Raw genomic sequence first — 15,090 nt, 5'->3', positions numbered from 1 at the left:
TCTTCACACTCCATTATGCCTCACCCATTTTTTAAAAAATGGTCTTACTTATCTCTCAATCGCTGAAATAGTCCTCTTTTTAACGATGTGGTCCACCCACACTTAACCTCTGTTTTGCTCCTTTACTCTGTGCATTGCAACCTGGATGAAAGTTTCTCACCAATGACTGCCTAAGTGCTAAATCCCCAATAATTTGTCCTCAGCCCTACTTCTCCACAGATTTGGGAACTCTTCACCCAATGATGACTTCTTGAAATCAGCTTTTCTGTTGGTTTCTGTGACACTTGCATTTATTCATTTGTTAAAAAATATTGGTTGCATACCAGTTATATGCAAAGCATTGTATTAGCTGTTGGGAGAGAAACAAGTGAACGAGAGAAGCCAGGACCCTGTTTTCATGAAGCTTACTGTTTAGCAGGGAAACCAAGAGGAAGTAAGAAAATAATTTTACGGTTATTTGATTAATGCATTATAAATACCAGAAAGTACAGGGTTTTGTAAGAACAAATATAGGTGACTTGACTGAGTCAAATCTGTGAGGTTGGCAAAGGATTTCGTTAGTGATCTCCAGTCTTCTTCCCTCTAGTTCATTTGTTGCACTCTGTGATCAGAATGACATTTCTAAACTGAACCTATATCTCTCTCTTGTTTAAACCTTTTCAGTGGTTTTCTTTTACTTTTAGGAAAAGTTCAAGCTCTATAAAATGGTTTATGAGCCCCTTCATTATCTGGTTGGGCTTAGTTTTTTAAGTTCATTGCCATTTACACCTACATTTCAGCCATGCTGAATTTACACCACTTCTTTGTGTAACCAGGATACCTCATGGCTTTCTAATACATATTTTCTCTGGTCTGAAGTACTCTTGGCTTTTTTTTTTTTTTTTTTCAGATGGCACACTGTTAATTTTGCCTCTGGCATAAACTCTATTGTTTACTCAGATTTGCTAAAGGTGGCTTGGTTCTCTGGTTCTTTGTGTCTTTGTTGTTGGTTCTTCGTTCTTGATTAGTGCCCTAATACCATCTTTTACCCCATCTGTCTTAGCCCTTGTTCCTTTATTTCTCCCACAAAAGTGAAAGTGGCATGAAAGAAGGAATGGATCTTTCTTGTTTGCTGTATCTCTAGCATGTGTGACACTAAGTAGTGATCAATGCATATTTTTGAACTGATATTGAATAAATAGTCGGAATTTAATTAATCCTTATTGAATAGATTGATGAATTCTAAATTCATATCTCCACCTTGGGCTGACATTCCCAAATGTCCAACAGGTATTTATTGACACATGTCTAATAGGCATTTCCACTTAAATGGCCAGAATACAGATTAACACATTCATTTCTGCCACACACAGACTCTTCCTCCCCTCTTCTTTCTCTTCCTCAAATTAATTAAAACTATTGAGATCACCTATTGGATTTAGAGCACAGGAAATAAAGTCTAAATGTCTTCATATCTAAAGCATTTTGTGTGGAAAATGTTATTTAGAAAAATGAGTATTTCCTTATTTTTTATCAGTAACTTAAATCAGGGAATAATTATTATTGAGAGGAAATTTTTAGTCTAATACTGCTTTTTTTGCCTCTATCAGCCATCCCAAGACATCATTAGCAGTGTGCAGTAGTGAAAATCATCCTTACTAACTCTAAACCAAATATCATTAGGTAGCATAATTAGGTAAATTTTTCCATAAAAACATACAACATTTTGCAAAGTCAAATAGAATCAATTTTTGGAGTTTTTGTAGGCATTAATTACGAATAAGGTTATTGAATTTAGGTCTTTCAGAGTGTCAGAATTCAACTGTGACCCTAAATTATTAAAAATTAGAACAATAAAAGAAATAGGTCTTCAGGTGTCTTTCCTCATAATACAGGCATAACAAATTGTGACTAGTCAAAGCCCACTTTTTACATTAATTGTATCAATAATTAATTATGCTTAGATGTAGTTTGATTTCTTGTGCATGTCTGTTTTTCTTACAAGCTCCTGAGGGGCCTGTGTGTTTTGTGTATCCTTCATGTTTAGCGCCCCAAAAAATATTTCTGCTCTGGCTTTAGGGTAGCTAATTTGGAATTTAAATTTATTAAAATAAAATTTTAAAGGTTGGAAGGCCTTGGACATACAGAATCTTTATGAAACTGGGAAACTGTATGCTAGAGGAATTCCCCAATTACATAGCTTTGTGGAGCAGGATTGGCACTAGAACCCAAATCATTGCTATGAACTAAAATTTTTTATGAATGAGAACAGTGCTATCTATGTTTTAGAAGCTTACTAAGTAATTATTTCCTAGCTGATGAAGACATAAAGAAGAATACTATTTATGTAGTTTGCCTTTGAAATTAATACCAAAAACTATTTGGGAAATGTAGCTCTTTAATATGTCCAACGTTTATTGTATCTCTTACCTGTTGTGTGAGCACATTGGTTCTATGTTTATACTTCATAATTACTGAACATTGTTTGCCATACTTGCAGTGTAAATGAATCTGAGCCTTCTTTTGAAGCAACCAGAAGGTATTATTTCTATTTTAACCTGAGTTTAATAAGAATAACTTCCTTCCTCAGACTTTAATCTCTTTAATCTCATTTTGTTTATTCTGATGATGTATAGTTATTTATTAAAGTGTACTAGCATATTTCCAACAGCAGTGGTTCGCAACCTTGGCAGACTGCTAAAAGAATTAATTTACCAAACAAAGTGGCTCCTTATGTCAACTGTTTTCCTCTGACTGAGTCACACATGTCCCAGCTTTGGCTGAAACTCAAACTGTTTTCAGTAAACTGGTCTTGGGATTTCATAAAATAAAAATGTAAGAACTAATACATATATTGATTTGAGTTGAACAGCGATGGGGTCCACTTGTAAGGCAGAGATGAAGAGCCAAGTGCTTCATCTACTTAAAAGAAAGAAAGAAAAAAACCTTAAAGACCCGAGTCGGGTGGGGAGGGAAAGCAGGTATGTCAGAGGTTGGGAACCGTTGTTTTACTGTACATATGATTATCTCAGAGACTACTAGCATACTCTATATTATCATGTCTCCTATGCTCCTAAGATGTAATGTTTTAGAAAGATCATTGAACATTTCTAACTACTCTCTTTTTTAACTGTGCTCTCTTTTAACCATATTTCCTTCATTAGTACTTACAGATCATGAACTAACTGTGGAAATCCGACTTTTAAACTGATCTGCCCTCTACCCCACTCCTATCCCATCATCCTCTTCAGCTCACTATTGGAAACTGTTGGAAATTAGAGTCTGATGTATAGATGTCTGGAAGAATTTGCAAGTCAAAAGAAGAGAGAGGGAGTTATTTTTTTAAATATAAGCTATTTCAATATATTTTGAAATATGCAGTTTTTAAATACATGATTTCAATATTGAAAGTTTCAGGGACTCCTTAAGATATTCTTTGTTTTGAAATGTTTATGTATTATCTATTACCATGAAATATGTTAATGTGCTTAAGCCACAAACCCATACAATAATTATAATATCAATTAACATCTGATTTTAAGGTTTGCATGTAGAATGTATGGTTAGTAAAGTGCTATTAGTATAAAGAAAAATATCTGTGGCTATTGGAGAGAGTAAATTGTTATTCATCTTTTAATTATTTTTTAAAGTCGTTTTAGAAAAGGAAATTTTAATTAGTTGTTTAGATCTCAAAACACCTCTTCAATGTGCAAAACCAAATTTTATACATGTGACATTTTGATTCAATCCTTATCCTTTTAATTTAGGTGGCATATTTAATCATTTCTTAGTTAAGGCTGGTAGTCTTTTAATTTTTCTCTTTTAGAAGTTTTCCATTTCTGTGTTTGAGATTCTTTACTAATTTTATTTCTCTATTTATAAGATAATCATACACAGCACAGTACTCTTGCATAATCCTGGTATTTTGTCTTTCTTTTTCATTTTTCAGTAGGAACAGGTATTCTGTGGCATATGCAGCTCAAAAGCCTTGGCTATTAAATGCTACAGTAGAAGAAAATATTACTTTTGGAAGTCCTTTTAACAAACAGAGGTAATTTTGAACACATAAAGTTTAGAGCTCTTTCTGATGTGTTTGGGAATGAACAATGTTTTCTGGAAACTTTACATCTGTATACTTTCCTTCCTGCTGGCCTCATTTTTATCCTCTTCACCAAGGTCTTTTGAATCAGTTCTTTGAAGTCACATTGGAAGTTCCAGCCCATCTTGTACCCTTATTGAGAACAATTTGTGCACCAAGACTAAAAGCAACTGAAGTGTGTATGTGTAGGTTGGGGAGGGTGAGAGTGGGGGAGTGTTGCTTAAGTTGGTGAAAAGATAAAGAAGGAAAAATTCGAGTAAATTTCACGAAGGAAGTTTAACTGTGAAAAGAAAAAGAATGTAGGATCTCAGGGGTCTGGTAACTTGGAGCAGCCAGAATATGCCACCTTTCAAGCATCTTTTAAGTACCACTGCCACATAAGAAGGTATGACCCCTTCCTTGAGCCACTCTTACAAGAGGGGCCTTAGGACCCTAAGATGGGTCTTGAAAATTAAGGAGAGTAAGGTAAGTGGAGAGGCATGAGGAAGAAGGATAGAGGAGAAAAGTAGGCCATACAAAAGATAAAACCTAATTGTTTCAGGATTCTTTAGAACCCAGGAGCAAACCAGAAAGAAAGAGATTCAGGAGGCTGAGACCAGATAGTGGGTGAGGGGGTGGGGGACCTAAAAGCCAGTTGGCTATAATGATACGCATTCTATATATACAGATTCACATATGTGTATATATACATATATATGGAGACATTTATGAGTTAGTTGGAATAACTACCCAGGCATGCAGTGTGTGTTGCCTACACTTGGGAATGACAGTAGAAATGTAAAAGAAGGGAGGCTGAGAAAAAAACTGAAGCATAACAATAGACAGATATCAACAGGAAGAAGAGGGAAGATCAAGAATGACTCGACTATTTTAAGACGAACTGACTAAGAAAATAAAATCATGGCCATTTCCCCCAGCACCTTCAATCTCCACGCTTCCTTGTACTTCCGGTTCACCTGATTTCCAGTCCCAGCCTTACAGGAACTTGAGCACTGTCAGTCCTGTCTCCTTGTCTCCTCCCTCCAGCATGCATGACAAGGTACAAGGACACCTACTCGCAAACTCTGCTTTAGCCATAATGAGCCTCCCTCTGTCCCTCACATTTACCATGACCACTTTTACTTTCTCAAGTTCCTTAAAGCTTCCGTACTCATGTTCTTCCTGAAAACTCACCACTCAACTTTCGGAACACAGTTTAAGCTTTACCTCCTCTGAAACTTCTCAGAATGGTCAGTCATTTCTTCCTCTGTGTTCTAGGAATACTTTGTACTGACTTCCATTATAACACCTAACAAGGTAAACTTATCATCATATGTTCTTGCATCAGTCTTGTGTTGTGCTCTGTGAACTAGCTTTTTAAGAGTGGGAACCTGACCAGGCGTGGTGGCTCACACCTATAATCTCAGCACTTTGGGAGTCTGAGGCAGGCTGACTGCCTGAGTTCAGAAGTTCGAAACCACCCTCGGCAATGTGGTGAAACCCCGCCTCTGCTAAAATACAAAAAAATTAACTGAGCATGGTGCTGTGCACCTGTAATTCTAGCTACTCAGGAGGCTGAGGCGGGAGAAACACTTGAGCCCGGGAGGCGGAGGTTGCAGTGAGCCAAGATCGTGCCACTGCACACTCCAACTTGGGCAACACAGTAAGACTCCATCTTCCAAAAAAAAAGTGGTAAACTGTACTTATTTATCTTTGTATCCAGAAATGTAGTGCAGAAACTGGCATGTAATTCAGCAAATGTTTTATTTCAGCTTCTGAAGTATTGAACTTGGCACTTAGTTTATGGGCAATGTGTTAACAGAGATCTAAAAGTTCAAAATCATTTCTCCCAAAGGTACAAAGCTGTCACAGATGCCTGTTCTCTTCAACCAGATATTGACTTATTACCATTTGGAGATCAAACTGAAATTGGAGAGCGGGTGAGCTATATATAGTTTCATTAAATAATGAATAAAAAATCTAGAAAAGTCTTCCAGTTGTCTCTAATCATTAATAGAGAATCATGAAATTTGAGAGTTTAGGAGTTGTATGTTGTCCCAGTGACAAGTTCCAGAAAAGCAAGGACAGGAGTCTTTGGATGCCACTCTTTCTTACGTATTAATATTTATTGAGTAATCACTGTATACTTACCATGGTACGAGTCACTTAAGAGTTCTCAAGGCAAAGTAAAACATAGTTCCTGGCTTTGAGCAAATGCATTTTTCTTACGTGGAGCTTGCTGTAATGGGTTTGAAAACTGAGATTACTTTCGATAACTTCTCCCAATCTTGTTAAAATCTATTTATTCTTACTAAAGTGCTCTTTTTTCTTTGTGTAACCATGTTTTGCATTGACGTCACAGTATTCAGACAAGCTGAAAAATATTTATACCTATAATGCTTAGAATAACAATGTCTTAATTGTTTTAATCATTATAAATCCTGGGCAGACTCTTTATATGCATTATCTACTTTCAGAAGAAATCTGTGTTATGGGTGTTATCGTTATCTGCATATGAAGCTGCAAAAATCAAGGCCGAGAGAGGTTAAGGAACTTGCACAGTTGCCAGGATAGTGGTGTAACCAGGATTAGTCTGGCTCTGTGGCCTTTGTTCTTAATGGCTGGGTTTTTTGTTTGTTTGTTTGTTTTTTGCTACATACCACAGTGTGTATGAGAATGAACTTAAATTCTGTGACCCTCAGTTTCCACATGTGTAAAATAAAAACAATACCTACATCTTGTAATTGCTATGAAGAATAAGAAATAAAAAAAAGTAAAGCCATTTACGCAAGTCTGGCACATACTAAGAGCTCAATTAATACTAGTTTTTTTTAAAAAATGTATAATTAGTACTTTATTACCATTAGTACTTACTATGCATGTTAAGTAAACTACAGACATAATTCAGGAAATAAGAAAAAATCTTGGCGTTGTTTGCATTTCCTAGCAAGTGTTTTGGTGATTAATGCTTCTTTACAGCAGAGCTCTCTATTAGAGTGAAAGGAGGATTAACCATATCAGTCTAAAGCTATCTTAATTAATTTGAGAATTGTTGACCAGTAGACAGTTTTCATGTTTTCTTACCAGTGTTACTACAATTTAATTAATAAGTTATTAACAATTTAAGATTTTTTAAAAGACATTTGTATTTTAAGGTAGTATTACCAAAAGATCATTTACTAATATGAAAAAAAATGGATATTTGGGGTGTCTCTTCTCTAGGGCATCAACCTGAGTGGGGGACAGAGACAGAGAATCTGTGTGGCACGAGCACTGTATCAAAACACCAACATTGTCTTTTTGGTAAGAATATGGCTTTCCATTTTATTTCTATTTCATCCTTCCATCTGAACAAATGAGTCTTTAAAAAGATAAGTCAAGTAACTTAAGGAAAGATGGTTTAACTTGTGAAGTCATAGGGTATTTAGGGGAAATAAATCCTCACAGTACAGATCAGTAGATCAGTAGAAGAGCAGCATATCTTGAGAGTTGGGGGGATCCAGATTGGTATCCAAGAGACTGAGATGCCCTAAGTGGTTGCTTATCTGAGTTTCTTAACCAGGAGAGAGTTGGATGATATTGGATCAACTAGGCAGGATCATAAGTCCTCTTAATTATATTTGATGACAAAGAAAGAAAAGCCAGAAAACATACTCTTGGTAGACATAGGGGTAAGTAAGCATAGTATCCCATTCCAGGGCTGTGCAACTCAGGTTGTGGATATGCTTTATCTGTAATACTCCAAGAACTGTAGAAATCTTGGTTCTGCTCTAGATCTGTGGCATAATCTGTAAAGGTACAGTCTAAAGTTTATGTCTTTAAAAGCTCTATGAATGATTTTCATCTTGAACTAATAATATATTTCTACCTGTGGATCTAGAAATAAAATTTGATAGTTACGTCGATTATAATTTCGCTCTATTTTGGTCTCTCCAGCAGGACGTACCTAAAATAGCATACAAGTAGACAATGGGAGATGCTGGCAGAGTATGCAGATGCATCCCTGCCTTCTCCTTCTGCACAATTATTAACCACTTATAAATCTGGTTCCCAGAACAGTGTTAGAATCTTTACTTGATCTAATCTCTAGAACCTCTTCAAATAGTAAGTTGATTTTGGAGTTTCCCACTGAATTTGTATCTGTTATTGGGGATGGTAGCAGAATTTGAACATACTAATTCATCTCCCTAATACCTGTCTCCAAAATTATCCTCCCAAAAAACCCCAAAACAGCATGAGAGCCATTGCAGGATCTAACAGTAGCCTATGTAATTGTAATTTATTTTTTTTTTTTTGAGACACAGTCTTACTCTGTCACTCATGCTGGAGTGCAGTGGCACAATCTCGGTTCACTGCAACCTCCGCCTCCCAGGTTCAAGCAATTCTCTCATCTCAACCTCCTCAGTACCTGGTATTACAGGTGCGTGCCACCACACATAGCTATTTTTTTTTTTTTTTGGCATTTTTAGTAGAAACAGGGTTTCACCATGTTGGCCAGGCTAGTCTTGAACTCCTGACCTCAAGTGATCCTCTCATCTCAGCCTCCCAAAGTTCTGGTATTACAGGCGTAAGCTGCACCTGGCTGTAAATTCTTTTGTACAATAATGGATGGATCTACAACTAGAAATGACTTCTTGAAGCTTGGGATCAATTACTGACTGAACCTGAGGAACTGACTTGGCAATCTGAAAGGGACTGAGGTCCCCTGGGTGTGGCTTTCTACTCCAGTTCATTTTACTGCCTGTTGCAATTCAGTGACTCTGACCTACTTCAATTGTAGAATCATGGAAATCAAAGAAATTGTAGGGTTATTGTCAGTTCCTACCTATTCATTACAAGATGACTTTTAGCATCACTTCAACAGCTTCTTGATGACTCTCCCTGAAGATACATTGCTCACCTTTAAGGCAGCCTTTCCTTGTTGGACAGTATATAAATTTCCTGTTGCTGCTATAAAAAAAAAATTGCTATAATTGGTGGCTTAATCAATGCAGATTTATTATATTATCTTAGAGTTCTATAGATTAGACATCCATCAAAGTGTCAGCAGGGCTGTGTTCCCTTCAGGGACGGCAACAGTCAATATCCTTGCTTTTTCCAGCATTTACAAGCTGCCTACGTTCTTTGTCTCATGCTTGCCTTCCTCCATCTTTGAAGCCAGCAACATGACCTCTGACTATTTTTACATAGTCACGTCTTCCTCTCTTCACAGCCGGGAAAGTTTTCTGCTTTTAAGGATGCATATAGGTAGTTTAAGCTCCTCTGGATAATCTCCCCATCTCAAGGTCTTTAGTCTTAATTACATCTGCAAAACCCTGCTTGACATATAAGGTAACACAGTCACAGGTTCTGGGAATTAGGACCTGAGCATCTTTGGGGGCCATTATTCTTTCTACCACAGACAGCTCTTATTATTGGAAAGTTATCTAAGTACTACTGTCTATTCATCACCCTGCACTCTACTTCTGCAGCAAAAAAAGGAAAAAAACTTCAACATTCTAATATTGTCATAGCTTGTCTAAACTTACATTTCTCTAGGCTAAGCAAGCATAGTATTTTCAATTCTTCAACAAATGACATTTTTTGTATAACTTTTCTTAATCCCTGATGATAGTGTTTATAAGCGTCCCTTTGAAAAATTCTGTGCTAGACGCACACTGATCAGCTCAGATAACCTTAAAACCATTGGATCTTACGATCTAGGCCTTATACGCCATTGTAACCGATTGAAAAACATTTTAGCAGCAATGGAATGCTGTTGATGTGTTTAAAAAAATTCCTCAAAAGTAATAATATCTTCTACTTCCATTGTTTAAAAATTCATGAAGTACAGTATTAGTCCATTTGATTCTCATCACAGCGCTGTGAGAGGGTAGATGGTATCCTCAGGCTAAATGACGAAACTTATACAAGGACTGATGGCTAGTGAATGACAGAGTTTGGGCTAGAAATGCATGTCTTTTGAGTACTGGCTTTCTAATCAGCAGAGATTCTCTGGTATTTTCCGAAATTATTGCTGTATTTTCCTTTTCTCTCCTTTTCTCTTACCCTTTCGTCTTTACTCACTCATTCCCTTTTATCCTTTCTTTATTCCTCCCTCCCTTTCTTCTTTCCTCCTTTCTATCTATTAATATCCAATGAACATCCCCAATGGCATCTGTTATGCTGGGTAAAGGGAACAGAGTTGAGAAAAAGGTGTTACTTATATCTTTAAGGATTTTACTTGTACATGTCACTTGAATAGTTTTACATTTTGTCTAAATAAATTTTTATCGTCTTAGCCTTGACACAGTATAAAAGGTAGATGAAAATGTCTTAATTATGTATCAAAATATTATTTTTGGAAACTTTATCGCATCTGCAAATGTGCTGTATCAATGAATATATTAAATTATTTTCCAAAATTACATTCGTACAAAGAATATACTATTTAAGCACATTCATTGAATACCGAAGAGAATATATTAATGAAGACTATACATATATGTAGCAGAATAAATAATACAAGCTTGAAAACAAAGAATTGACCATTCATTGAATTAGCTATTTGGCAAATTGTCTTGCTTTCTTTAAAGGAAGTATTTCCTCATAATCTAATTATATATATTGAATCTTGAGACATGATTCTCAAGCCATTAAGCCTTAATTTTTAAGTTGTATAAAAGGTTGTATTTGACCAAAATAACACCACAAATTCCCACCATAAAGCTATGGCATAAAAATGATAGTTCCGTGACCTACGCATGATTCTAAGTACTTTATGCACATTAGCTCACTTAATTCTTATAATAACTCTCTTAGGTTTGACATTATTGTTGTTAGTACTATTATTATTGTTATTATTACTGTTCACAGATGAAGGTACTGAGGTTTTTGGGGATAACTTATCCAAAGTCACACGGATAGTAATAGTGAAACAGGGATACAAAGTCAGGTGGCTGGATTCCAGAGCTTGTGTTCTTAGTCACTGCACTCTTCCTTAGTAAGAGATGCTTAGAAGATGCTAAACTCTCACTGTGATGCATTGAAGGGGAAGCACAATGTTAATCTACCACAGCTTTATTTATAAGAAAATAGTAATAAAGCAACACTTTGGAAAGGATTTACAGACTTTTCCTACTTTATTTTGTTGCATCTTTGTAGCAGTCCGATGTGGTTTCTCACAGGTCTCTTTATTCTCTCCATTTTACCGGTGAAGTGACTGAGTTTGAAACGTTCGTTAGCCTGCAAGAGTGGTCATAACTATGATTTGGCCCTTTTAATTTAGAGATAATGGACTTTTGGTTATGCCTTACTAACTTATAACATGTAAAATCAGAATTTAGGCTGGGTGCGTTTGCTCACACCTGTAATCCTATCACTTTGGGAGGCTGAGGCAGGTGGATAAGTTGAGATCAGGAGTTCAAAACCAGCCTGGCCAACGTGGTGAAACCCCATCTCTACTAAAAATTCAAAAAAATTAGCCAGCTGTGGTGATGTGTGCCTGTAATCCCAGTAACTCAGGAGGCTGAGGCAGGAGAATTGCTTGAACCTGGGAGGAGGAGGTTGCAGTGAGCCAAGATGGTGCCACTGCACTCCAGCCTGGGCAACAGAGTGAGACTCCATTTCAAAATTAATTAATTAATTGATTAATTCAGAATTTTGTGGAAAGTCAAATCGAATTATTATAAAAGTTTATTTTTAATTCATGTCATTTTTCTGTGAAAAATTCTCAGAAAAAATTCTTTCAGGATAGTTTGGTCTGCATCACAAATGATTCTTGGAGTTTTAATGGAATTAGAAACAGAAAGTTATTTCAAAGGCAATTTGATTTTCGCTGTGAAAGTCATCTGCTTTTCTAAAATCAGTAATTTGCTGATTGCTAAATCTTGGTAATTATATCCTTGCTACATTGTTGGAGATGGAAATGGAGACACTTTTGTCAGTGTAATCTTGATATTTTTCCATTGCTGTGGAGATATCACTTTACATTTGTACCTTGACTTTCATTTTTAGGTAATTCCAAAGTTACATCATAACTTCTATGTTAAAAGAAATTTCATATATTAGTGGTAGACTTTTCTACCAGTTATTAAAAATCTAATAATTAGAAAAGTATTTTTTTCTTGTTATTAAAAGGAGCAAAATGACAATTAAGGAGCTAGTGTCTATGATGGTTTTAAAAAGCAAATCACGGAGCAGTTGAAGGCCAATTCAAATTCCTATCAAAGTACCTATTGCAACATTTCAGAAATAATTGATGTGCATTAAGATGTTCCAGAGGGTATGAAAGATTTGAAATATTTCCCATGTCAACCAAAGACATTTCAAGACAATCAAGATAATTGTGTCCATTTCTATAAAAGCCATTTGAGGATATTGATTATATCACCCATTTATTCACAATTATGATATCCAGCAGACTGATTTTTTAAAGGCTCTTATAATTCTTAATCACCCTTTAACTATCTAAATGCTTTGATAATATTTCTTTTGCATAAGCCTTCTCCTAAATGCTTTAATAAAGCCATATTGTATATAGTTTCTATCAATGCAGACAAATCGATTGAAAGCTGAAACATTACTGAGCTAATCATATGACAATCTATAATAATCACATATACATTTATTCTAACTTCCAAAATTCCATTTCTATCTAAATAGAAATTACTTTTTTTTGTTATTCAGATTATTAAGTAATACAGTCTTTCTGTAGAGAGACTATGATCGTGCTCAATTGAAAATTTGCAGAATTGTAATTTCTACATATCTCAGCATGTAGCCTGTGTATCGTATGAGTAACCAACTATTTCTTTCTTGGGCCCATAAGACAAAGTAGAAGTTTGTTTGCATTTTACACATTGGAGAAACAACAATGGAAAAAGGATAATGAGAAAGACATTTATGACTTTTTTCCCCACTGTTCTGATAACTCTTTCCAGTTCTTTACCAGAAACCTCCACCATTTTTTACCACTTTTGTCTCGTCAGTGCTCCCTCAATTTCTTTCATTCTCTGCCAACTCTGGTCCTCTAAGGGGTGATTATATACCTGGTGCAGCATCTTCCATTCAGGTCACTTTGCTTTCTAATTCATAGATTTGAGGAAACATTTCAGTTTTCTTTGGTAGTTTCTAGCTTTCCTCTTTTAAACATCCAAAAATGTGAAACATGTAATTTGATGCTCTATGTAACATTTTAGGAATGAAATATATATGAAAATAATTTATAGTGATGTCATCCACAAAAAAAAGGCAATTAATGTGATTTCTTAAATTGTTCTCTAAATATCTTAATCACTTAGTGAATGAAAACTCTCTCCCTAGAACAATTGTCATCAGGTAACTGTTAGTCATGCTATTCTTATACATAATCATAAAAATAGCTAACATTTATCTAATGTCAGTTACATACCCCAGTACCATACTACCCAGTACCATACATACCCAGTACCATACCATACATTATATATATTACCTCATTTAATTTTGAGAATATCCCCATTAAGTAAGTCCTGATGTGATCCAATTAACATTTTATTTTTTATTTTATTTTTGAGATGGTCTCATTCTGTCACCAGACTGGAGCGCAATCTCAGCTCACTGCAACCTCTGCTCCTGGGTTCAGGGGATTCTCTGTCTCAACCTTTTGTAGCTGGGATTACAGGTGCATGCCACCACGCCTGGCTAATTTTTGTGTTTTTAGTAGAGACAGGGCTTCACCATGTTGGCCAGACTGATCTCAAACTCCTGACCTCAGGTGATCTCCCTGCCTTAGCCTCCCAAAGTGCTGGGATTACAGGCATGAGCCACCATGCCCGGCCCAATTAACATTTTTTATACCTATTTTTATTATCTAGAATTCAACTACAATTAGCTTTTCATTCTTTCTTTTGCTCTATTATAGATTGCTGAGTAATATGGTTTTTGAACTTTCAGATGCTACAAAAATTCAAAACATTTGGAATATTATTTACTTTTAAAATAATTATACAAAGTCTGTTTTTCTTTTCACCTGCAGGTACTTCTAACTTTATTTCATTGTCTGTTTGTTTTTCTGCTGCCTCTTTTATTTTAATTTTAGGTTGAGAGGTACATGCGCAGATTTGTTATCTAAATTGTGTTTTATTGGGGTTTGGTGTACAGATTATTTTGTCACCCAGATAATAAGCATGATACCCAACAGGTAGTTTTTCTTTATCCTTTTTTTAAAAATAAATTCTATTTAGGGAATAATTTGCCCTGAGTTATTTGTATTACTACTTTCTAGAGGAATTGAGTTACGTAAAAAGTATAGAAAACGTCCATCTTTCCCCCATTTTACTGATTGCAGGATGATCCATTCTCAGCCCTGGACATTCACTTAAGTGATCACTTAATGCAGGAGGGGATTTTGAAATTCCTCCAAGATGACAAAAGGACACTCGTTCTCGTGACTCACAAATTACAGTATCTGACACATGCTGACTGGGTAAGAGTTTAGAAGAGAATTTTGTTCATTTTTGTATTATAGTCATATAAATAAATAGAGACAGTGAGAAATGCTTTCTGAAATGAAGGTAGTTCATTTGGCCAATCAAGGCTTTTTGTCACATTTCTGGGAATATCTGCTTTCCTTAGATCATAGCCATGAAAGATGGAAGTGTCCTAAGAGAAGGAACTTTGAAGGATATTCAGACCAAAGATGTTGAGCTTTATGAACACTGGAAAACACTTATGAATCGGCAAGATCAAGAATTAGAAAAGGTAAGTGCTCATAGTTCAGAAGAGTTCTGAGTCCAATTCAGAAGAGATAGAAATGTACTAAGAATGCCTTTTTAAAAATTACCATTTAATGCTTAGTAATATAATGGTCTTTATCTGAAATCCAAAGCAATTGTATCTTTACCTAGTATTAATGAACAGGCTACTTTGAACCTGTAAAATTCTAATGCTCTTTGGATCAGGTGCTGTCAGGTTTTTAGAGGCTGCTTGAATCTGAACCATAGTGCAATTATATGTGTTTAAAACTTAGACAAACTACTTACTGAAGCATGGCATTTCCTTATTTTCTCTTA

The 15,090-nt window shown here is 35.6% G+C and overlaps 1 protein-coding gene across 5 annotated transcripts in view; it reads left to right on the top strand.

The window, feature by feature from the left end:
* Positions 1-15,090, top strand: part of ABCC9 (ATP binding cassette subfamily C member 9) — a 153,920-nt gene that overhangs the window by 68,577 nt on the left and 70,253 nt on the right. For 3 of the 5 annotated variants that reach the window (XM_010337297.3, XM_074402879.1, XM_074402878.1), the window contains 6 exons: positions 2,480-2,518; positions 3,929-4,030; positions 5,913-5,997; positions 7,280-7,360; positions 14,367-14,504; positions 14,654-14,779. In XM_010337297.3, coding sequence (XP_010335599.1) covers positions 2,480-2,518; positions 3,929-4,030; positions 5,913-5,997; positions 7,280-7,360; positions 14,367-14,504; positions 14,654-14,779 — 571 coding nt within the window. The remainder of the gene's footprint in view (positions 1-2,479; positions 2,519-3,928; positions 4,031-5,912; positions 5,998-7,279; positions 7,361-14,366; positions 14,505-14,653; positions 14,780-15,090) is intronic. The other 2 variants (XM_074402880.1, XM_074402881.1) reach the window with 1 other exon arrangement.

This window comes from Saimiri boliviensis, chromosome 7 (genome assembly GCF_048565385.1).
Source record: "Saimiri boliviensis isolate mSaiBol1 chromosome 7, mSaiBol1.pri, whole genome shotgun sequence".
Lineage (NCBI taxonomy): Eukaryota > Metazoa > Chordata > Mammalia > Primates > Cebidae > Saimiri > Saimiri boliviensis.
The sequence above is the reverse complement of the archived record's forward strand: the minus strand, read 5'-3'. Positions and strand labels throughout refer to the sequence as shown.